The following is a 23,050-nucleotide window of genomic DNA, read 5'->3' on the forward strand; positions in this document are numbered from 1 at the left end:
AGCCCTCCCATTAGTGGCTGTTCCAGGGAGGTCACTGCAGCACTCTGCTAGGCCGAAGCACACCTGCCAGGGCACCCCTGGCCATGAGCCTGGACAGCCAGGACAGCCAGGCCAGGACGGAGCAGAACACCAGATGCCAGGGGAAAGCACATGGAAGGGTCTGCTTTTAAGGTGCCTGGGCAGTTTACTTAAAAAAACAAAAAAAATATTTTAATTTATTTTTAGAGAGAGGAAAGGGAGAAAGAAGGGAAACATCCAATCAGTTGCCTCTCGCACACCCCCAATCAGGGACCTGGCCCACAACCCAGGCATGTGCCCTGACTGGGAATCAAACCAGTGACCTCAGTTTGCAGGACAGGGCCCAACCCACTGATCTGCACCAGTCAGGGTTAAGCAGTTTACTTTTGTGAGTTCCTCAGTTCTAAGATGTAGCTGCTTGCATGTATTAACTGTTTAAAAATCAAAATGTGTCTTCAAATTTTTTTTAATTTATTTATTTATAGAGAAGGGAGAAGGGAGGGGGAGAGAGAGAGGAACATCCATCGGTTGCCTCTCATACACATCCTGACCAGGGACCAAACCTGCAGCCCAGAATGTGTCCTGACCAGGAGTCAAAACAGTGACCTTTCGTTTTTGCAGGATGATGCCCAACCAACTGAGCCACACTAGTCAGGACAAAATCAGAATATTCTTGAATGAGTCGCCCAAGCAGTACTCATGCTGGTACTACTTGGGAGGATGGTCCACTCAGTCCACCACTGAGACACAATCAGTATACTGTGCAGAGCTGACCTGGACTGGAGTTAGAGGAATGAGGAATGACTGTGCCAGAGGTGGGAGGGAGCTGAGAACTTGGAGCCTCGAGCTGGCAGATGTGGCAGATGCCTGGAAAAGGAGCTAAGATGAGGCAGAGGTGGTTTCCAAAGGGATGCATGTTCAGTAAAACACAAAGGGACATGAAAAGGAGGTCGGCTCTAGTCTCTAAATAGGGCAGGGACGCCTGCAAATACTCTTCAGAAACCCCACAACTGTTGGTCCATGCCTCACTGAAGACTGGAGTCAAACCTACACAATTCATGCAGCCAGGAAACTCCAGGACAGGAAACTCACGTAACATTGTTCTCTGCTAGACCAGAGAAGAAAGAGTGAGGAGGCATAACCGTTGTTCAGGTCACAGAACTAAGGAGCAGGCCAGAAAGGCTCATACCAGCCTTGGGTCCCAGCCCAGGCCCCAGCCCTCACCCTCAAGGCACCTTATCGCCCCCAGAGGAAGTTGTGAGCCAGGCACAGCGCGGCGGCTGCCTGCTATAAAACGGGCAGGTCCACTCAAGGTCGACACCAAAGATCAGAAATCAGAAGACCACGTTCTCACAGGAAGCACCATTCCTTACAGCTCACTAAGGGAGTCATGGTCAAGGTGGCTTACTTCTTTTACAAAGAAATGAAGACTTCTCGTAGCAGTTCTCTGCATGCCAGCTGTGCAAGTCGTGGTGGCGGAGGGTGGGGAAGTGGAAGCAGTGGAGCTGGGCACAGAGCACGCTGTCGCTTTCAGACATGGCCAAGGTGAGCTTGGGGTCTGGGGGCAGGAACACCTTTGAGGAACCTGTGGCGGAGACAAAAGGGAGGGCCATTTCAACATAATGTCAACATCCCAACCACAGGCAGTCTTCGAGGGGACCAAGGTCCCCCTAAATGGGACCATCAATCAGAGAGCTCAAAGACCACCAAACAAAGTTCACTTCTAGTCTCCTTCAGTTTCGCTGAGCACGGTTGTGGGCACCGGGCCAACAGAGGCCACGCCCCTGTGGAGTCAGGGAGGCGAGCACACAGGCAAACCATACACTGAGAGCCAGAGGAGGACTGCGCTTGGCCGGGGATGTTTAAAGGTACAGCAACCACACGAAGGGTGAAGTAATGGGTTGTAACACAGTAATGGGAGTGTATGAGTCCATACGGATAAAATGAACATAAATAAGTAGGGGAAGGGGGGGGAAACATTCTCCCTCACCACAGAGTATCAACCGTTACAAAGGACTCAAGAAGCTCACTGTGTCTGCCACAAATGCATTCATTTAGGCAGAACCGTGGCTCTGACACCCACCAAGAGCCACCAGCTGGCCAGGTGAACTTCTGGGAAGCGCTCGCTCCCTGGGATCCACTCCCAGCCCCAGGGAGCCTCTCTGTCACCCACTTAGCCGCTGCCTTGCAAACTGGGAATCAGGTCATCAAAAACCACCTTGCAGCCAGGGTGGGGGTGCAGGGGTGTTGGGGTGGAGGGTATGAACCTCTGAGCCTCTTTTCTAAGTCCCAAGAATCTAACACAGCCTCCTGGTCATTCTCCCTCCGGACCGAACAAATACTGGCAGGCAAGCTCCAGACCTGTAACAGGCGCTTGGGGTGCACTGGGCAGCAACAGCTTGCCTTGTGGAGCTGATATTTGAGTGAGGAGTATAAATGGTGGAGACAGATGCCGAACAGCAGAGTAAGTGAAGCACACACATCGGAAAGTCAGGGCTGCTTCAGCAAAAAGCAAGCTGGAGCACGGAGGTGAAGGCAAGCCTCAGAGCAGAGAACGCAGGCAGAGGGGCACACTGACATTCCTGACACTGCTTGGATTGGGGTTCTCACACTATCCACAGGCTCGCTGCTTTGCTAGGGATCAAGGGGCCCTGCATTCAGCCCTAGCCACGGCATAGCTCAGATTTATGACAGCAATGTGGCAAGGGAAGAGACAGCCCTGGGGGAGCCAGGAAAAATCCCGGCCAGGCTTCCCTAGCACTTGCCGCCCTCCAGGGAGGTGGGTACCATGGAGCAGCGGGTCACTGCCGGCAGCACTGCAACACCCCTTCTGCTCAGAAAAGCCTGGTGCCCACCCCTGCCCATCACAGCTGCACACTTGCTAAGGGAAGCAGGGGTTCGCCAGAAATCCCTGTCTGGGCCACCTGGCACAGCAGGCTCCACCCAATCCCCAGACGGGCCCCAGGTGCCAGGCAGGGCAGGCCTGGCTATGCTGCTTCCTCCTGCACTGTGGGCAGCAGTGGCCCAGGGAGGGCTGCAGTGGGAACAGTGTGACCTGTGGGAAGATCAGGCATCCCTGCGGCTGAAGAGGAGAGCCAGGCGAGTGATGGAAGGGGAGAGCAGAGGGAAAGGACTGAGGGCCTCCGTGAGGACAGTGCCTTTGTGGGAGGAGAGTCATGAACAGCCGGAGACAGAGGAGTAGAGGACCCTCAGGCAGCCATGTGAGGAGATGGGGGAGGGTGGGGGGGGGGGTGGCAGCAAGGAGGCCAGGCTGGTGGCAGGGGCTGCAGTAATGTAGGTGAGTGACACTAGGTCTGGTGGCTGCAATCTGGCAACAAGAGAGGAGATTCTGGATGCGTCTGAGAGGGTGGGAGGTATGAGAGGAGACAGGGAGGGCCCCTACAGATTCCACTGTTTTAATGTTAGCTACCTGACAGCTTTCCTTCTGAGTTTTGGATTTCTGAACTTCACTGGCCTTAGAAAGCTTGTTCTTCCCTCCCTGGCACATTCCAGCTGCGTACTCTGTACACTCCTCTTTATGCCCTAATTTAAGTCCTCAACTATAAAGGAGGCTGGTTGGTCTAGAAATCTGGCCAACCAAGGGGTCCAGAGAGAACTCAGCGTGAAGAGGGGCCTGACCCTGGGGTGCCTGCCCATCATCACAGCCCTCTCCGTGACGTGCGGCCCATTCCTCTCTGTGCCCCCTGAACCAGGTACCCCTACAGGCCGGCCACCACCGATGAGAGGGGTGGAGGGAGGAGAGGGGACCCTAGTAGCACACCCCATTTGGGATGGTAGACCCTGATTTCAAACTCAACAATGCTCTGAAAAATCACAAAGCCTTACCTTTGAAGGCTGCCACTTCCCAGTGACCCTCTAAGGAGTGGTTCTGGCCGGTGATGACATACTGGTAGCCAACCCACAACCTGCAAGAGGGCAGAAAGGCGGCGCACCTCAGCACGGCAGCAGCGCAGCGGCCACTGACAGGGCACGAGTGTACGTCAATAGCTACACTGATCACGACAGTACTGAACTTCTACAGTGCTAACAATGTTTAAAAGTTTTTGATACTTCATTTTAATAAAATACATTAAAATGCTAAAGAATGAACTCACAGGTTAGAAAAAATTTTATCTTGAGTGACTCCCACCAAGACCGTCCTCATTCACACTGATCCGATAAAGCTTTCACGTTTTAGGCAGGGCCGACCTTAATCGGGGCGGACACAGAGTCCCGGGAGCACAGCTCTGTGAACCCACTGAAGGGAGAATGGCACCCTTGAACAGAGTGAATTTCACGGTACGTGAATTAATCTCGACAAAAACGAAAGCCCTGTAAGTACACACTGCAGTGGGGTGAAAGCTGGCTCATGGCCTCCTGCTGGGTCACCTGCTCGGACCCGGCTCGCCCAGGCCCTGGGCTGCTGCTGAGCACACCTTGGAGCACTGAGGGCCCCATGCACACGGACCTGGTTGACTGCCACAGCCACCTGTGGGTGTGTGACCCTCACCTCAGCCTTTGGCAGGTCCATTGCCATTGGGGGGGCCCTGGCAGGGTACCACTCTGCCCCTTCAGCCTACTGCCACACCCATGCCCACCTTGAGGAGACGGAGGACTTCCCTACTCATGGGGCCGAGCCCTCCCGGTTTGTCATAAACTTACAACCACCCTATGAGCTAGGAGTTATTTTTCTCACTTTGTGGCTGCAGAAGAAAAAACAGCATGGTCTCATAGTTTGCCAATGTCGTCGTGGCTATGACGGTAGAGCCCAAGCCCAACTCTGGTCTTAAAAAGAAGGCTATGTTCACCTGACTCGGTCACCTCGTTCCTGAGGTGGCAGGGCAGCCTGGGCCATCGCTGGGGTTGCAGGGTCTGGGACCCCTGTGACTCACACCTGCCCCCAGCGGTGTGCACTGGGCAGCAGCAGGCCGGACACCACAGGCCTTGCACAGGCCTGCCCCCATGACCCAAGGGCTGGGAGATGCAGGCAGCTGGCCAGTTCCCACACTGTTCCTCAGTGCTGCAAAGCCTGGGGGTCAAGGGCCTGGCTCTGGAGCCAGACTGGGCGGGAGCCCAGCGAGTGTGCGCCCACAGTCACGTGCTGGCACACCAGCCTCTGCCTTCTCGCCCACTGGCCTCCGTGATTTCCAGGAGGACTGAACGAGTGAGCCCATGGAAAGCACTGAGCAGAGGGCCTGGCAGAGCCCTCCTTCTCAGCAGGGACTACTGCCCACCTGTGCACGCCCTGTGCTGGGCCCGCACTGAATAGCCCCTCTTGACGTGGGCCGGGTCCCCTTGCAGGTGAGCAGCAGCAGCTGAACCTACAGAGGAGGACCAACAAAAGGGACTGGCCCAAAGTGACACAAGGTGGCAGCCCATCTCTTCCCTCCCAAGACCTCCCACCCCACCTCAACGCCCACTCCACACCCCTGGGGCTCTCTGTTTCCAGGGGGTGGAGCTGCTCTTCCCCCATTTGCCGGATGCTGCCACAGAGACCAAGAGGCCATGTGCCTGGTGGGCAATGGTCTGACCCTCAAGCCCCTCAGTCCCCACCCAGGGGGCTGGCAAGTAAGTCATGGAAACCCAGGACTTACTTGTGCTGGTCCTGCCAGGCAAAACTCCGCTCTGGCTGGTCCCATTCCTGAGCCAGGACGAAGCGCAGCTCCTGGTCGGTGGAGAAGGTGGCGAGGGAGCCATTGACACGCTGGCAGGTCTGCACAGCGTCCCAGTAGTTCTCCCCACTCAGGTAGACCCTGTAACAGCTGGCCGTGCCTTCATAGTGGTGCCACCCTGTCGGGCACTTCCCTAGGAAACATGAAGGACAGAGGGGAGTTGACCCCCAAAATTAGGATCCTCACTCCAAAACACAATTATACATGCTGCTCAGAAATCCCTCTAGAGACATGGGGAAACTGAGGCTCAAGAGGAAAAGCTCTGCCTCTAAGACCACACACTAGGTGGAATTCTTGTTTCTCTAAGATACAGATGTAAGCAAAGGCCCAAGTACATCCAGTGGATCCTCCCATTTCCATGAGGTCTTTAATTTGCTTGGCAGTAAAGACTGGCTGCCGAATCCCTTTGGTAAAGCAGATTTCATCCTCTGATGAAATCTGGCTGACCAGGTGGCAGGACAGCCTGCACCAGCTCCCTGCCCACACCGCCCTCACTGCCCCAACGCTGGCTCTCTGAGTCCGCTCCTCCGCCCACCTTTTCCCTTCACACGGGTGCCAGCCTGTACTCTGCTAACACGGGAGCTCAGGAGATCAGAGTTGGAGGGGCCACTGTGATTGCAGACCAACTCCTGCCTCCCACAGATGAGAAAACAAGGTCCCGGCGGGTCCACAGTGGGTAAGCCCAGCTGTCAGGCGGACCCATCCCCGGGGTCAGCAAGGCTCCACGCCACACGGCTGGCCGTGGATAAGGGCGACAACCTGTCCTCCAGGATCTGTAACCTTCGAGTGGTGGGGTACCTACCTCCTAACTCTGAGTACAGACAAAGAGTAACCATTTTTTTTTAAACAAAGCCAGTTAATAAAATACAATTTTTTTGATGTAGCTACATTATGTGGAACTAGTAAAACTTCTTAAAGCTCATGTTTCTATTACTTAGAGCATGTGTGTGTGACTTACGAACAATGGAACTGAGACGACAGGAAAGGAAAGGTACCCAGGTACCCCTGGCCCCCCGAGCCCACAAGGCACACCCCAGCACGGCTGCAGTGCAGACAGCGGGAGGGCCTGCTCACGTGCGGCGGAGCACACTGGGAGGCCTTGGCCGGAGACGGGAGCCAGCCCTCAGGACCGTGGAGCAGGGGAAGGGGAGGTGTGTGGCCATGTGAGTACAGGGGGATCACCAGGTCTCTTACTGCATGCTTGCTAAGCCCCTACCACCACGATGTGTGTAACCTGCCACAGCCCCCACACGTGGGCGCCATCCTGTCTCCGGGTTACAGGTGGGGACACCGAGGTGTGCAGAGGCCAAGCACCTCAGCTGGTGAGTGTCAGCTTGGGGTTCTGTTTTGCCTCCTCACCCACATTGTGGGATGAGTCCAGAGGAAGTCCCCTAGGCACAGAAACCAATGAGTGGGGGCAACTGAGAGAGGGAACATCTTTATTTGCCTGTTGAACTCTGTGGAATTATTCCCCAGGTGAGCATTACCTATTCAGAAGAAAGCAGTAAGTGATGACAGAAAGTGCACGGGGCTGAGGGTCATGCTTCCACGGGCTGCCCCGCTGGCTGTGTGGCCTGTCAGGGGCCATCTCCTCCCTTGCCAAGCCTGTATCTCACCCCTACGAGAACCCCGGAGTTCTCAGCTACACGTGTCAAACTTCCCCAGCACTGAGCGTCTGTGTGGTCAGGAGCGACAGGACCACCCAGCACCCAGGCGCAGCGTCACATGTCACGTCAGTTCCTCCTGTCCTGGTGAGTTGCTGCTCCTCATACCTATCACCCATGGCATCATGCCTACGCATGCCATTATGCCTACGCATGTCTGTTGGCTGTGGTTTTTCTGCTTTCCAACTTTCCTCAATCTTGTTCTGTTCCTTTAAAATCTTAATGTCATAGGGAATCTGTGAACAGTCACTTAAAAAAAAAATGTTTATAAACACTGCTAGAGCCTTCCCACGGTACCAGCTGTACCTAGTTTCTTGGAGCCTGTTTCCATCTACGGAAGGGCTCTGCAGCCCTGCTCTGAAAGGCAGCTGTCTTGTGAAAATAAGCAGCCTGGCGCGGGAGCCAAGGCTGGCATCAAGGCCTCCCCATTCTTGGCCTGGATAGCCTTGGGTGGCTCATGGAACAGCCTCTTAGCAAAGGAGAAGGATGCCCGAACTCCTTGAAGGGCTGTTTTAAAGACCTCACCCCACACACGACCTTTGCACAGCCAAGGGGCACTGGGAGAGCCAGGGGCTGCATGGGGTTGTGGGGCTTTAGTCACCGACAGGGCAGGTCTGCAACTTACTGCTGAAGCGAACAGGCTGCGCCACATTCACTGCGTGGAAATGCGTGGGGTCGCCACTTCGGGCCCGCCCCTGCCTCGAATCCACAGCCTCCTTTCCATGGTAAGGACGTGAATCCCCGGTCACTTCTGGAAGCAAAAAGAGAAGTGGCTGTGAGCACTGCTCCTGCAGCAGCACAGTCAGACTACTCAAGGTCTAGAGGACCAGACGTGGGTGCGACACATACGCCCCTTATTCAGGTTTTCTTAAGAGCTCAACGAAACATTGCTGTTTGCATCAAATTGGCCACACACGTCTTAAAACTACCCCTTGGCAGTCTTCATTTTTTTACTGGTACTGTGAAATGAGGTCTTCCCCCCAGTGCAGTCTCTAACAGGCTGCTGCTGGCACATCACAGGGGCAGCCGTTCCTGCTGAACCTCCCTCAGGAGCTCTAGGCCGCACGGAGGTTTCTCCCAGACCCTTGGCTGCCCTCCTGCCCCAGACTGCCTGGGAGCCTCCCATGAGCACGAAGGGAGAACTGTTGTGTGTGACCCTCTCGGCACTGGGCCTCGGTACACTGCTGTAGGGCTCCCTGCGCCTGGCATAGGCCCTGTGTGCAGCAGGCCTTAAGGCACGGTTGGCAGTGTTAGCAGAAAGCTGAAGACGAGAAAGAATTCCAGTCTTATGTACTGTGGTTTAAGAGTAACTTGTAGGGCCGTTCTTCCAGCCTCTCTCTGGGCTTCTCCAACCCCCTGTGTAGGGAACAGCCAGAGGCAATGTCCCTCCTGAGCCACCCTCCTTCCCGCTCTGCCTGCATGAGGCCACCTTGGTGCACAGTGAAGGCTACCTGGTGCAGACAGTGACAAACTGGGTCTGCGCGGCTACACATGGACAGAACCACGGACATTGGAGCCCTCCGTGTGCACGGCTGGCCTGAGGCAAAGGATACAAAGGTGTGATTTGGCTTGGCAAGGGACGTGGCGTGGCATGGGGGACCATGGTGATTAAGGGCAAGGGGCTGCAGGGTAGGGCGGTGTCCCATAAACCCACTTCCCTGACTCTGTGGCTGGCAATTAGCCCCACTGACTAAAGCTTCGCTAGCCATCTGGTTCTGCTAGTATCACAGACTCTAATAACTGCTTTTATTTAATAAATAATCTATTTTTTCTCATAATATAACAATTATTCAATGTGAAATAAAATATGCAGGTTTGAAAAGAAAAAACATATTAACCATTTCTATGTCAGGTCCGCCCTTCAGTCTCTTTTTTCTTACATAAATCTTCAAAAATATTGGGATCACATCAAATATTCTATTTTAGGGTTTGCTTTGTAAGCTTAAGACTATAAATAGCCCTGGCTGCCATAGCCCAGTGAATTGAGCATGGGCCTGCGAATCAGAGGGTTGCCAGTTCTATTCCCAGTCAGGGCACATGCCTGGGTTGCAGGCCAGGCCCCTAGTAGGGGGCGCATGAGAAGCAACCACACAGTGATGTTTTTATCTCTCTCCTTCTCCTTCCCTTCTCATCTATCTAAAATTAAATAAATAAAATCTTTAAAAAAATGTGGCAATAGTTAAAAAAAAGTTTGGGTTGTTTGCATTCTTCCATTACTCCTCGAAGGAATTACTTGTACAGAAATGTTTGTGCCTCGATATTTCCTTCTGAGACCTGGGCAGCTATGCTGTGAGCCCTCCCGGATGTGGTTCTCACCCCGCTAAGTATTCAGGAGAGTACTTCCAGCTTCATCTCAGGCCACGTGATGGGAATCAGGTGCTATTTGATTGTGAATCATTCTAACATATATAATGTTCTACCCCTGCCTGAGATAAGCTCAACATAAAGCAAAGACCCCAGAGGAGAAGCATCTTTAAGGCTTTTGGAGCCACCTCACCACCAACACAACCACCTCATTTGCTGCTTCCCCTGCGGAAGGTGCCTGAGGCTGCAGCTGCTCTGGTCCATCGCCTAGCCCCAGGGGCCAGTGACACCCTCTCTCTAGGACTGGAGTGCCCCATGCACACCTGCTGAGCACACTGCTCCAGGCAGAGACGGACAACTCAGGCACAGGGACAGCACCACAAAGCCCTCTCGCCGCTTCCCCCAGGCAGGCGGAGGATCAGGGAGGTCCACACTGGCCTTCGAGGGAGGGTGGACTTGGATGAGGGAGGTGGACAGAAGGGCTTCCCAGCAGAGGGCACAGCTTGGGCACAGGTAGGCATGTCTGGGACAGGCTTGAGGGCAAGCTTGGGTGTAGCAGAAGCTACGCCTACATTTCACATCTCCCTCCTGTCTACTCAAATGAGCAAGACCTGTGATTCCACTTTGCATCTTGGCCTCTCTCCCAGACCGAGAACAGCCTCTGTCTGGGACAGGCCACAGTGCTTGCAGAGACCCGCAGGGACCCAGAACAATGACTCCCGACCTTTTTCATCCCACGACACACAGACTGATTGCCAAAAATCTGTGGTGCACACAAAAATAGATTTTCTGCCAACCTGACCAAAAAAAGTGTGATTTTGATTCATTCACACAGAATGGCCATTGTTGTAGTGACTGTTGTCATTTTTATTTGACAATCTAAGGGAAAAGAGGTCAGTGTCCTTGACTAAATAGTCAGGTACTGCATGTTTTAAAAATTATTGTGGCACACCGGGTGAAAACCCACCAATGTAGGACAGAGGGGCAAGAGAAAGAAAGGTAAGAGAGTACTCTGCGGAGTAATGTGGGTACTGAGCGTGCCAGGTGGCCTGGATTTCGACTCTTCAAGGGAGAAGCCATCTGCAGCATGTGGGTGAGCGGCCACTGCTGAGACAGTTAACGGAAGAGGGCCTGGGGTGATGGAAGAAGTTAGTTTGACTAAGCAGGCTTCTCTGCGCTTTGGGGGTAATTTGGATCCCTTCTCTTTTCCGTCACTCCTCTTCCTGTCCCAAGGTCCACATCGACCAACTCACCACTCACTTACTAGGTGCCCCTTACATGCTGCTGAGAAAACCCGCCAGCACACAGGCCTTTGTCAGCAAGCGGAAGGGTTTGGCCAAGGAGATGGTGCTGATGACAGACAAGGGGTTTCCACGTGTGCTGGAGGAGCAGGAGCTGGGGGCAGCTGGGGAGGAGGCAGAGCAAGGATTAGCACACTTAGAGATCCCGACGACCACCTCTGATCATGGAGAATTTGCTTCTGAGACCCAGACAGCGTTTCACCACTAAGGCCAGCTGGAGGGTGGGCAGCTCTCATGGCCGAGCCGATTCCCATGCAGCTCTGCACACTCCAAGCAGCCTTCCCTCTTGCACCGTCCCTCTTCACCTCGGCGTGCCAGGCGCTGCCCCAGGCACAGGGAACACAGCAGTGGGCAGGGAACAACAGTGGATGATCCTGTTGCCCCTCAGCAATATGACACACCCTCCTCAGCCCTCCTCTTCCATCCAGCAACTGGCTGTGATTGGGAACGGGGCTGGGACAGCCGAGTCCAAGTGCGTAACCCAACCCCAAGCCCACGCACGAAGTCCTGCCACAGGGGCTCTTCTCTCTTCAGATGTCCTCACCAGGACTTCAGAGCAGCTCCAGCCACGACTGAGTGGGAGCCCACAGAAGGATATGTGAAGCAACGAGAAGCCAACATGGCTGACCTGCTGCTGCAGGAGAGGAGGAAAGGGAAATGCTTCACCGGCGGGAGAGCAGGCTCACAGCGTTAGGAGACCGGCCTGAGAGCAGAAGTGGAACACCGGGAGGTAAGCAGCCCTCTTCCTCCAAGTCCACAGGTCCTGAGCCGCTGCCTCATGGCTTGGCCACCTGAAGCCCATCTCCACCTGACTCCCTGGGCACCCACCTCTTCTCCTGGCTTTCAGCTCCACTGGGGGACCAGGCTTTCTGCTTCCCCAGCACACAGCTCGAGGGAAAGGTGGGGGCTGCTCAAGAACCTCAAGTCCAATAGGGAAACTAAGTCCAGGCAGGGAGTGGCATGCAAATAAAAGACAAAACGTGATTCTGATTTGCGTTTCTAGGACTTGTCCAAAGAGGGCAGAGGACTAGAGCCTCTCCAGCACTCCAGGCTGTCAGAACACACGTCACTTCCCTCCCTGACATCCGAACAGGTTTAGAATCATGGCCTAAAACCAGATGTTACTTGGTAAGTCAAACAACACTTGCTTACCAAGACAGGATTTCTAACATGAAAGAGCCTAAAAATACGAAATCCCTAATGGTATTTCCATATGTCATACCTGTTCTTTAAACTGACGCTTTCCCCTCCCAGCTAGGGCCACGGTGGCCTTGCTAGTGAGAGCACTGCTGAGGCTCCAGGGGTGCTGGCCCAGGGGCCGCCATCTCTGTTTCTGTTCTGTCAGAGTTTTGAGACCTGTGTTTCTGAAACACCAATATGAGCACTTTCGTTCTCCCACTTTACTCCCCACGGGGACATGCATACATAATACAACAGAGAGAATCACTGCAGAAAGTCAGCCCTGTAAGCTCCGAAGCCTGCCTCCCTTCTATAAATGTCTCCCGCATAAGTTCAGAGAGGGAGTGGCTTATCTTCTGTCACTGCCCCTGACAAGACCTGAAGCCACCGGATAGTTCTATGACACTCAAGCTGTGGCCTTGGGTCTCAACTGCCAACCGAGATATGGCAGCAGACTGACGAGGGTAGAATACCTTACCCCAGGTCTCAATTCCCACCCATGTTCGTCACAAGATTAAACAGAAAGCCCTGCTCACCCTCACCCTCATCCCAGCCCCCGCCCCCCGCCCTAACCTGTTTCCCAGAGCCAGCTGTCCCCCTTTATCTCTACTGACGCGCCTGCTGACTCGTGTTCCCGTGGGTAACGGCTTAGCTCACACACGCTCTTACCTTCCTTCCCGACAGGGGAGAACCAATTTCATAGTTTAAGCCAGCAGACTAATGTAATACTCTATCTTCACTTGTAAGCCAAATAGGATACTAAGGTTATTTTAAGTCTCTAACAACTTTCCTTTCCCCTCAGTTGATATTTGCATCAATTTTAAAATTTACTTGGTTTCCTGTATAGCTACCATTAATTTTTTTAGCTGCTATATAGTAGATAACAAAGGGTAGCAATACAAATGTTAAACACTCAAAAAACACTGCATCAGAGTCTCCCGCTCCGCTGTTTTCAGAAAGCCCCTCTCATGCCCTGCCTTCGAGCACCAGAGCGAACAGGCTGCCGTCTGTGCCAGAGGGTGGCCGGGGTCCCGGGCCGGTCGTTCGCTGTCCTCCTGTCCCGGGACCCTGTTTCCTGGACCCTGGCCATCTTCTTTCTTGCTTTACTTTCTTTTATAAGACCACACCTTCCTACAAAAGGGCAGGGCAACTTTATGAGTCTGTCCAGATCTGAAAACTTCTGAAAATTGAAGCTTCTAGTTAAAGATATCATACTGAAAAAAACATATTTATTAACCTCTAGTCTCTCCTGAAACTCATTAAAACAACAGTAACAGGACTTTTTAAAAGGCACATAGTCCCCAAGACAAACAGAATGTGGAACAGGATGACAAAGTTCTAAAAACTGGAAAACAGAGGACAAAGTGGTAATTAGCGTAGAGGTAGCTACCCCTTGTAATTTGCCTGGGGACAATGCCTGTTTATGCTGCTGTCCTAGTATCCTATTCTAAAGTTTTTAGTATTTGTCAGTCTCAAAATTGTTTTATTTTAGAAGTGAGTATCACTCTAAACTTATTTGAGCCCAGAAAGCTAAATCCTAGGCCAATAGCTTTGAAAGTGGAAAAATAAGGAATCTGGTAATATTCAGCAAAAGTACACATGCACTGACCCGGCAATTTAACATTTAAGAATTTACAATGAAGATGCATCTCCAACAATTTGGGGGGTGGGATATACATATGCACAAGGCTATTTATTGTGGCATTATACTTAACTGCAAAGCAATGAGCCCATACACAGAATACTGGTCAAAGTATGATTAGCCATAAGACGGAGTACAATATAGCTGTAAAAAATAATTTAAAAGATCCTATGAATTAATAGAGTGACTTCAATAGCATTTTGTTAAATTAAAAAAGGAAAAAAAATCACAGCACAGAGAGTATACACTGTAAAATACCTGTTTAAGAAAGGGACAAAAAAAGAAGTAAAATACACATATTTTCTTATTTTTGTGATAATTTTTTAAAAAGCAAAACTAAAAACTCAGGAAAGCCAGAAACTATTCAAAATACCTATAGGAAGCGAGAGGTAACAGAGAAAAGGGATAGGAAATAGAACTTCTAAGAACATGCTTTTACATAGTTATGATTTTTGAATCTTGCCATGAGATTGTAGACTGTAAAGAGGTGTATTTGATGGTATATGCATTTATATTTAAAAACCAAAGTTAAAGTAAATTAAAATAACAGGATGAGGAGACAGTCCTAAAACTGGGTACAAAGACAATCAAATGTTAATATAATCCAACAAAAGAAAAGAGGATGAATCTTAATGACTTTTGACTAGAGAACAGACTACACACCCTCCATGGGAAATAGCCTAACGACATAAAGAAATGAAAAGAAGTCCTGGCCTTTACCTAGCAGATTTGTTCTTGGTAGTAGTACAGGAGTAGTAATTCCAGAATTTTTTAATGTATATTTTAGGACTGGCCAAATGAGTACAGACATAGAGGACGCTGGAAACCAGGCTTGTTACTATGGGAAAGAGAGACAGAAACATGAGACGGAGGGAGGAGAGGCAGAACTCTAGTGCGGATTAGAATCGGAATCAGAGGTATTGCTAAGTATGAATTTAATGTTTTTAAAAAAGGTTTTCTAGTTATACCCAATGAAAGTGCCTAGAAGCAAAGATACCCAAGTAACTATGAGCACAGCTAACACTCAGATCTTGGTTTCTAAATACCATCCCTCACTAAAAGGAACAGGCCTCCTTAGAAAAATGGCCACCTCCAGGCCTGGAGCAAAAGTACAAGGGGAGCCTGGAACATCTTGTAGTGCCATGAAACAGGAAAGCTCTTTGTAGGTAATATCATTTACTACAAATAATCAATAAAACACCTGGGATTAAGGTTGTTTGACAACACCTAGGATACCATGCTAGATTTATTCAGTACTTATTTCACAGACTGTTCTTCATTTCGAAAGGAGAAAAAACATTTACACTAAGGAAGGCATACATTAGCTCAACCAAGTGATCAAATTTAACATCACCAATAACGGGACAAACCGACCTCATGTGTCCCCTGACGGGATACTTTGTGACCTGCTTAAAAAGTCTCACTCTGAAGCACCACCGTGGAGGTTGGGCAAGAACAAGCACCTTACAAAAGGTGGCAAAAGGGGAGCCAAGAAGAAAGTGGCTGACCCATTTTCTAAGGAAGACTGGTGTGATGTGAAAGCACCAGCTATGTTCAATATAAGAAGTACTGGAAAAACACAAGTCAGGAGAACTCAAGGAACCAGAATCACATCAGATGGTCTCAAGGGCTGATGTGCAGAGTGATGAAGCTGCACTTAGAAAGCTCCCGCTGATTACTGAGGATGTGCTGGGCAAAAACTATCTGACTCATTTCCATGGCACGGATCATACCCATGACAAAATGTGCTCCGTGGTCAAAAAATGGAAGATCCGCCTTGGCCAGTGGCTGAGTTGGTTGGAGTGTCGTCCCATATACCAAAAGGCTGTGGGTTTGATCCCTGGCTAGGGCACATATGGGAGGCAACTGATTGATATCTCTCTTTCTTCCCCTTCCTTTCTCTCTAAAAACCAATAAACACACCCTCGGGTGAGAATTTAAGAAAACAACAACAAAACCTGGCAGCACGATGGAAGGAAGCGCATGCTGATGTCAAGACTATGATGGCTACTTACGTCATCTATTTATTCTGTGCTGGTTTTACTAAAAACACAACAATCAGATTCAGAAGACCTCTTATGCTCGGCATCCACTGGTCCGCCAGATCCAGAAGATCACAGAAATCACGGCCTCAGAGGCACAGATGACCTGAAAGAAGTGGTCAGCAAACCGGCTCCAGACACTGGAAAATGCAGAGAAGAGGACTGCCAATCTGCTCACCCGCTCCAGAACGTCTTTGTTAGAAAAGGCAAAATGCTGAAGCAGCCCAAATTTGAACTGGAAAACTCTCAGAGCTTCGTGACGAAGGTCGAGGTTGTGGGAGAGCTGCTGGGGGCAAGGTGGGCGCTAAAGGTGAACGAGCTGATGGAGATGAGCCCCCAGTCCAAGAATCTGCTTAAATTTCACACATTTAATGGTGACAGGTAAAAAATCCCATCTGTGATGTTTAAAAAAAAAAGCCTCAACCAAATTAATCATGAGTAAATAGACAAGTCAAAAATGAAAGACACTCTATAAAACTGGCCTGGACTCTTCAAATATGTCAGTGACATACATGTATGATCAATTAAAAGAAAAAAAAAAAAGCCAGGACACTTCTTGATTAAAGAACAAAGCGAGATGGCAAGAACATATGACATGTCACATCTGAATAAATCGTGGTTTTAAAGAAACAAAACAAAAACCAGAGCCTATAAAAAACATTTTTTGGGCACACTTTAAAAAATTTCAATATGGGATATATCTATAATACGACAGTGTAGTGAGTTTTTTTCTCCATGTGGAAGTGTATTGTGATTGTTATGGGCCTGTTCTCGTTCTTAGACGATAGATGTTGTAAGACTGCTTGTAAAACATCCTATCAGTAACACACTCTCAACGGGTTCAGGAAAAAAACCTATGTAGAGAAAGCAATTGTGGCAAAATGCTATCAGCTGGTGAATGCAGGTAAAGGCTGTGTGAGCATTCATCGTACTATTCTTATAGCTTTTCTGTAGATCTGAGATTTCTCACATTAAAATGCAGGGGAGAAGACAGCTGACACACCCAGACCCAGACCCCATCCTCTGCACTTGATATGGTCAGGTGACTCTCCCTTCTCCCCACTCTAGCGAAAGGGCAAGTTACTGATGAGAAGGTAAAACGGGTAAAACCCAGGTGTTGCTGGGTTGTGGGGCAAGTTCAGCTGAAAGCCAGCGTTCTGCATTTAGGGAAGGGAGGAGGGTAGACTCCCAGCTCCTTCTCTGCTAAGCTCCCAGAACCCAAGCCTTCAAGCAGAATGAACATTTCTTTATGGGAAAATCTGGCAGCCCAAGAAAAAGGTCCAAACGGGGAGGAGATCCCTGGTGCAGACAGTCCAGTTGATTCACCCTCCAGGGAGACCAGGGAGCTTCAAGGCGCTCTGCCCTATGCAGCAGACAGGCCAGGACCACCCACCTAAGGAGAGTCTTCAAATGAGATAAATAGAGACCAAGGCCACGAAGGAAAACAGCTCGTAAGAAACGAGTACAGATAGACGAAAAGTTAAACAAACACACCATTAACATCCTCAAAGCGAGACTATATTATACCCACAGAACAAGACAACACCCCCAAAGAAAAAGCTCTCTTAAAAATAAATGCAAACATGAAAGCAAAAATAAAAGCTCCTTAAAAGATGTGGCGCAAGTAGAAACTTCCTAAAAGTAAAATAAAAAGACGACGAGATGGCAAACCAGAGAGACTAAAAAACCTGAACATTAGTGTCAGAGCTGCAACTTCCAATAAGAGGAATTCTAGAAACAGAGACTAAATATATGGAGGAGAAAAGAAAAAAAAAAAACAACACAAAACAAAACACTAGTGGTTTCTTTCCCTAAGCTGAAAGGCATGCGTTTCCAAAATAAAAGGTACACTTAGTGGCCAGCACATGTACCAAAAATACAATTTCCAGGGAGAAAGAAACAGGTTACGTGCCTTCAAAGAACCATCAACAGTGTTGGGAGCCTGTAAAAGATGGAGGAAGATCTTCAACCTATAGGGGAAAAGAATTTCTAGCTTATAGGTCTAAAATTCTGCCCAACCTATCACATGTGAGGGGAAAATAAAGGCATTTTCAAACAAGGAATCGAAAACTTTTGTCTCCTGTGTTCCTTTTCTGCAGAAGGAATCAAAGGAGGCAGTAAGCCGCTTAAATGAGGGAATGACCCAAAACAGGAAACCGGAAAAGAGAGAGACACAGGGAGAAGTCGGATTCTCCCGTGCTGACGGTGCAGGGACTTGCCCTCTGCCAGGATGGTGGGCAGCAGGCCCTGCCAGCTTGCCCTGACCGGTGTAGTCAGAGGCCTCCATGAGAGAAGGGTACAAAGCGACTCCAGCAGAATCTGTGATAGATCTACAACTGGAGGGGAATTAGGACAGAGGTCCTGCTAAGGAGATCTTAACTGGCAGTTTCTTAAAAAGTTAAACATAAATTTACAACGTGACCCAGAGTATCTAACTCCTCCATATTTGCCCAGGAGAAACGAAATCGTATGTCCTGTCAAAAACATGTACACTAATGTTCACGCTGCTTTATCCACAAGGGGAAGCAACAGAAATACCCGGCAAACAATGAATGGTTAAATGAAATGTGATGTGATCCAAAGAAGGGAATATTTGGTGAAGAAAAGGAACAGACTTCTGATGCACGGATGAACCTCAGAAACATTATGCTAAGTGAAAGAAGCCAGAAACAAAAGAACACAAATTATATGATTCATTTTATATGAAGTGTCCAGAAAAGCAATTCTGTAAGAGACAGAAAACAGATGAGTAGGTCACTGGGAGTTGGGGAGGGAACAGGGAGTAACTGCAAATGGACACAGGGAACTTCTGAGGGTGACGAGTGTCCTAAAATTCCCGTGGTGGATAGCTGCAGAATTCGGTTCATTTATCGAAAATCACTGACTTGCACACTTTCAAAACCAGTGAATCTTGTGGTACAGAAATTATACCAATAAAGCTGTTAAAAGTTGAAAGACTAACAAGCCACATACAAGTTTTTATTTAAAAGTACATAATAGGTTTAAATAAAAGTAAAACAAAGAGAAAATGGCATGGGTGAACCTTAAAAACATTATGCTAAGTGAAAGAAGCCAGACCTGAAAGACCACATGGTGTGTGACTTCATTTCTGTGAAATGCAGAGAAGAGGCAAATCCAGGAACCAAGGCAGATTAGTGGTTGCCCCGGGCTTAGGCTTGGCAAGAAATGGAGCGTGCTTGCTCATCATTTTGGGGTGACAATGATGTTCTAAAATTAATTGTGGTGATAGCTATACAACTCTGTGAATATTCTAAAAACCACTATGTAATGGAGCCTCCCTAAGAACACAGGACTGCCCAGCCCTTCCCCTCTGAGGAGCCTAACCTTGCAAGTGCCAGTGTGGCCCCTGGCTCCTCACCAGCAGAACTCCTCTGGTCGGGACCTCACCCTGTCCATCTCTTTATCCAGCTGTTGATACATACTCGCTAACATTCTTTGTGGTAAGTCAGTAATCTAGAAATCAGAAAAGGCGTTTTCCTGATTTCCGTGAGCCATTCTGACAAATTAACTGATCATAAGCAGGGGATCTTTGGAACCTCCAACCTACAGCTGGTCAGTCAGAAGCACAGGTCAGAGAGCCTGGGCTTGGGGTTGGTGCCATGAAAGAATGTTCAATTCTGACAAATGCTTTTTCTGCATTTAGATGGTCGTGTGGTGTCCCCCTCAACCCTAATAATCTGTTATTTCTTTAGTGTGGTATATATATTGATTTGAGTTTGTTGGACCATCCTTGTATTACAAGAACCAGTGCATTTGGTCATGGGGTATAATCCTTTCAATGTGCTCTTAAATTCTGTTTGCGCGTACTGTCCAGGATTTTTGCATCAGTGTTCACGGGATACTGGCCTTTAATTTCCCTTTGGCAGGTCCTGTTCCTAGGAATTTGTCCATTTTGTCTAGGTTATCCAATGTGTTGCTACACAGTTCCTCAGAGTATTTTTATAATCCTTTTTATTTTTACAAAACTGTCAGTAATGTCCCAACTTATCTGGATGTTCTTTCTTTAGTCAATCTAGCTAAAGGTTTGTCAATTTTGTTGATCTTTGATTTTACTGATTTCTTCTCAACTGTTTTCCTTCCTCCATCTTCTGCTACCTCTGGGTTTAGTTTTCTTTGTCTAGTTCCTTAAAGTGTAAAGTTAAGCTGTAGATCTGAAATCTTTCTTTTTAAAATTTAAGCATTTACAACGATACATTTCTCTCTCAGTGTTGTTTTCTGTGCATCCCATTAGTTTTGCTATGTTGTGTTTTAATTTTCATTTGTCAAGATATTTTCTAATTTGCTTTGTGATTTCTTGACAGTAACTTCTTACGAGTGTGTTGGTGAAATTCCATGTACTTATGAGTTTTCTAGTTTCCTTCTGATTTCCAGTTTCATTCTATTGTGATTAAAAGCCATACTTTGTATGATTTAACTCTTTTAAATTTAGAGTTGCTTTTAAATTTAAGATTTGCTTTGTAGCCCAATATATGGTCTATCCTGAGAAATGTTTGATGTGCACTGGAGGAAAAAAATGTGTATTCCTCTGCTGTTGGGTGAGCCTCTAAGTCCCCAAGGCTCTGCTCACCTTTCTGTTCATTTTGTTCCAAAGACTAATTGTTACTGTGGGGAGGCCATAGGGGCGCTGGACTCCCCTGTGGCCAGGATGGCGGCAAGGGGAGGTACTTACACTGAACAAGTGAAAAGCCCTCTCCTACCTATCAGATTGGGGGTGGGACCAGGGAAAGACAGGCACATGCACCACAGAAGTCAAAATGGTGGCAGGGGGCAGTGCTGGACCAAAGCAACCTGTCAGTCTAGCCTGGGGAAAGAAGGGATGGGGTGGGAGGTGGACCCACACAAAGCAAGGGAAAGTTTGGGAAGTTGATTGGTCATTTTGAGAGCAACTGGCCAGTCCCACACCCAAGTTAATACAGTCCTAGGGGAACAAAGAAACTCCTGCTCTCTCCTGCTCCTGGCTAGCTGGCTTGTGACCTGCACTCTGATGGTGGACTCGCCTGTTCTCTTTCCATGGCCCATGGCCCCCGGGAGGGAGTCTGTCTCCTTTTTGCTGAGCGTACCCTTCTCTTACCATAGCGTGCGACCTTGTGGCCCCAGCAGCTCTTACACAGGAGGGAGTCTGAAACAGACAGCAGCTGGGAACATGTGAGGCCACCTGGATGACCACACGACTGCCTGTGGGCTTCAAAGGACTGTATTTTAAGTCGGAGCAGGGCCCTGGATGGTGTGGCTCAGTTGGTTGGGCATCATCCTGCAATGCAGGGTCACTGGTTCGATTCTCAGTCAGGGCACAATGGCTGGGTCGCTAGCCTGATCCCCAGCTGGGGCACGCAGGAGAGGCAGCTTATCAGTGTTCCTTTCACAAATTGATGTTTCTCTCCTTTTTCTCCCTACCTTCCCCTTTCTCTCAAAAAATGAATAAACAAAATCTTAAAAAATAAACTGGAGTAGGAATTCTGGACACTGGCTTTTGTCTTGGCCTTGCTGAGGAGATGGACTTTGAGATGGGGAGTCTGCCCTTCCCCCAGATCACACAGCACCTTTTATGCCAGCACCTGCCTCAGTGGAGCTTTTGTGGTGGCAGGCAGATGAACTCCCTTTTTGTTTGGTAACATGCTGTATTTTGCCATGTATAATGTGCACCTATGTTTCTGTGTGCATCACACCCAGGATTATTATACTCACAGTATGTAATCATTATGCCCATGTATAAATGCGCATCCTTATTTTTCCCTAAAAAAACTGGGCAAAAAGTGCATGTTATACACGGCAAAATACGTACTTTCAAATGTCTTGTTTTCAAGTTCACTTAGTTCTGGCTGTGGCCAGGTAGCTCAGCCAGTTAGTGTCACCCTGATACGCCAATGCTGTGGTTCCGAGGTCAGGGCGCACGTCAGAAGAACCAATGAATGAATACATAAATGGGGTAACAAACTGATGTTTCTCTCCCCATCTAAGAAAAATCCATTCTAAAAAACTTTTTAAAAAAACATTCATTTAGTCTTTCTTGTGCCTGTTGAACCCCACTAGTGAATTTTTCAATTCCATTATAGTATTTGTCTGGTTCCTTCTAATAATTTCTTTCTCCTCACTGGTATTCTCATTTTCTCTATATACTGTTTTCCAGTTACCTTTAGTTTTTCTGTATTTTTCTTTAGCCCTTTGAGCCCATTCAATATAGTTTTAAAGCCTTTGTATGTCAGGGATAGTTTTTGCTACTTAATTTTATTCCTTTAAGTGGGCCAGGTGTTTGGCTTCATGTCGTGACTTTGCTGTTGTTGAGAAGTACGCATGGGAGGGAAGAGTCATCTCTCCTAGTGTTCGCTGACTAGCCTTGCACTGGGGAAGACCTTCACCAATTAGCACGGCTTGTTCTGAGCCTAGAGTCTTCTCATGTCTTTTCTGCACTTGCCTCTTATCTGGGCCTAAGTGTGAACTTTTTTGATTCCTAAATATACCTAACTGCTTTAAATGTCTTAATTTCCCAGACAGTGCCAGCCAGCTTCTCAAGGCCTTAGATATTCTCTTGTATTCCTCCACCATTAGTCCTTTGTCCCAGGCATCTGAAACTCTGTGGTCCCTCCCCCCATCCACCTCTGCAAGGCTTCCTGAATTGTTTCCTGAATTGTTTCCCCTGCTTTTCACAGCCTGAAATCTGAGCTACGCTGGTTTCCCGGCTTGAGCTCTGAGTCACACAGGGCAATCAGTGGCTCAGGCCACCTCCAGACAGGTTAACATGTTTCAAGTCAAGTCTGCCCAACCCCTCCCTCCTGTTGCAGGCAGGCAATCAGGGATCGGGCCACTGCTTCCTTCAGACCTGTGTGCCAGGTGGGGAGGAGTGGGGCCAAGGTGAGCTGATGCTACAAAATTTCCTACCATTTTTGAATGTGGCTTTTTCTTGACTGGGTGCTCCTGTGGTTGGGTGTCCAACCCACCACCCAGGATGGCTATGAAGGCGGCCCAACACCAAATCATAAATTTACTTAAAATCTTTTTTCCCCCATAGTGTTTGTCAGTGTTTGTGCCTTTAATGTGTGGCCCAAGACAACTCTTCTTCCAGTGTGGCCCAGAGACACCAAAAGGTCAGACACCCCTACATGTAGACCTTTGACTATTTCTAGAGCTTCTATAGTTACTGTAGCCAGTCTCTAGTTGCTTTTTAAAATTTTTCTTAAATATTTTATTTATTTATTTTTAGAGGGGGAAG

General features: G+C 48.8%; 1 protein-coding gene and 1 pseudogene across 1 annotated transcript in view; one reads left to right on the forward strand and one right to left on the reverse strand.

Moving 5' to 3' along the window:
• The window catches only part of DGCR2 (DiGeorge syndrome critical region gene 2), a 65,063-nt gene that overhangs the window by 14,052 nt on the left and 27,961 nt on the right, over positions 1-23,050 (reverse strand). The window contains 4 exon segments of the mRNA XM_028527576.2: positions 1,427-1,603; positions 3,865-3,944; positions 5,613-5,823; positions 7,980-8,105. Of these exon segments, the coding sequence (XP_028383377.1) occupies positions 1,427-1,603; positions 3,865-3,944; positions 5,613-5,823; positions 7,980-8,105 (594 nt within the window).
• LOC118497984 lies at positions 11,617-16,238 on the forward strand (annotated as a pseudogene).

The sequence above is a fragment of the Phyllostomus discolor genome, chromosome 13, assembly GCF_004126475.2.
Source record: "Phyllostomus discolor isolate MPI-MPIP mPhyDis1 chromosome 13, mPhyDis1.pri.v3, whole genome shotgun sequence".
NCBI lineage: Eukaryota > Metazoa > Chordata > Mammalia > Chiroptera > Phyllostomidae > Phyllostomus > Phyllostomus discolor.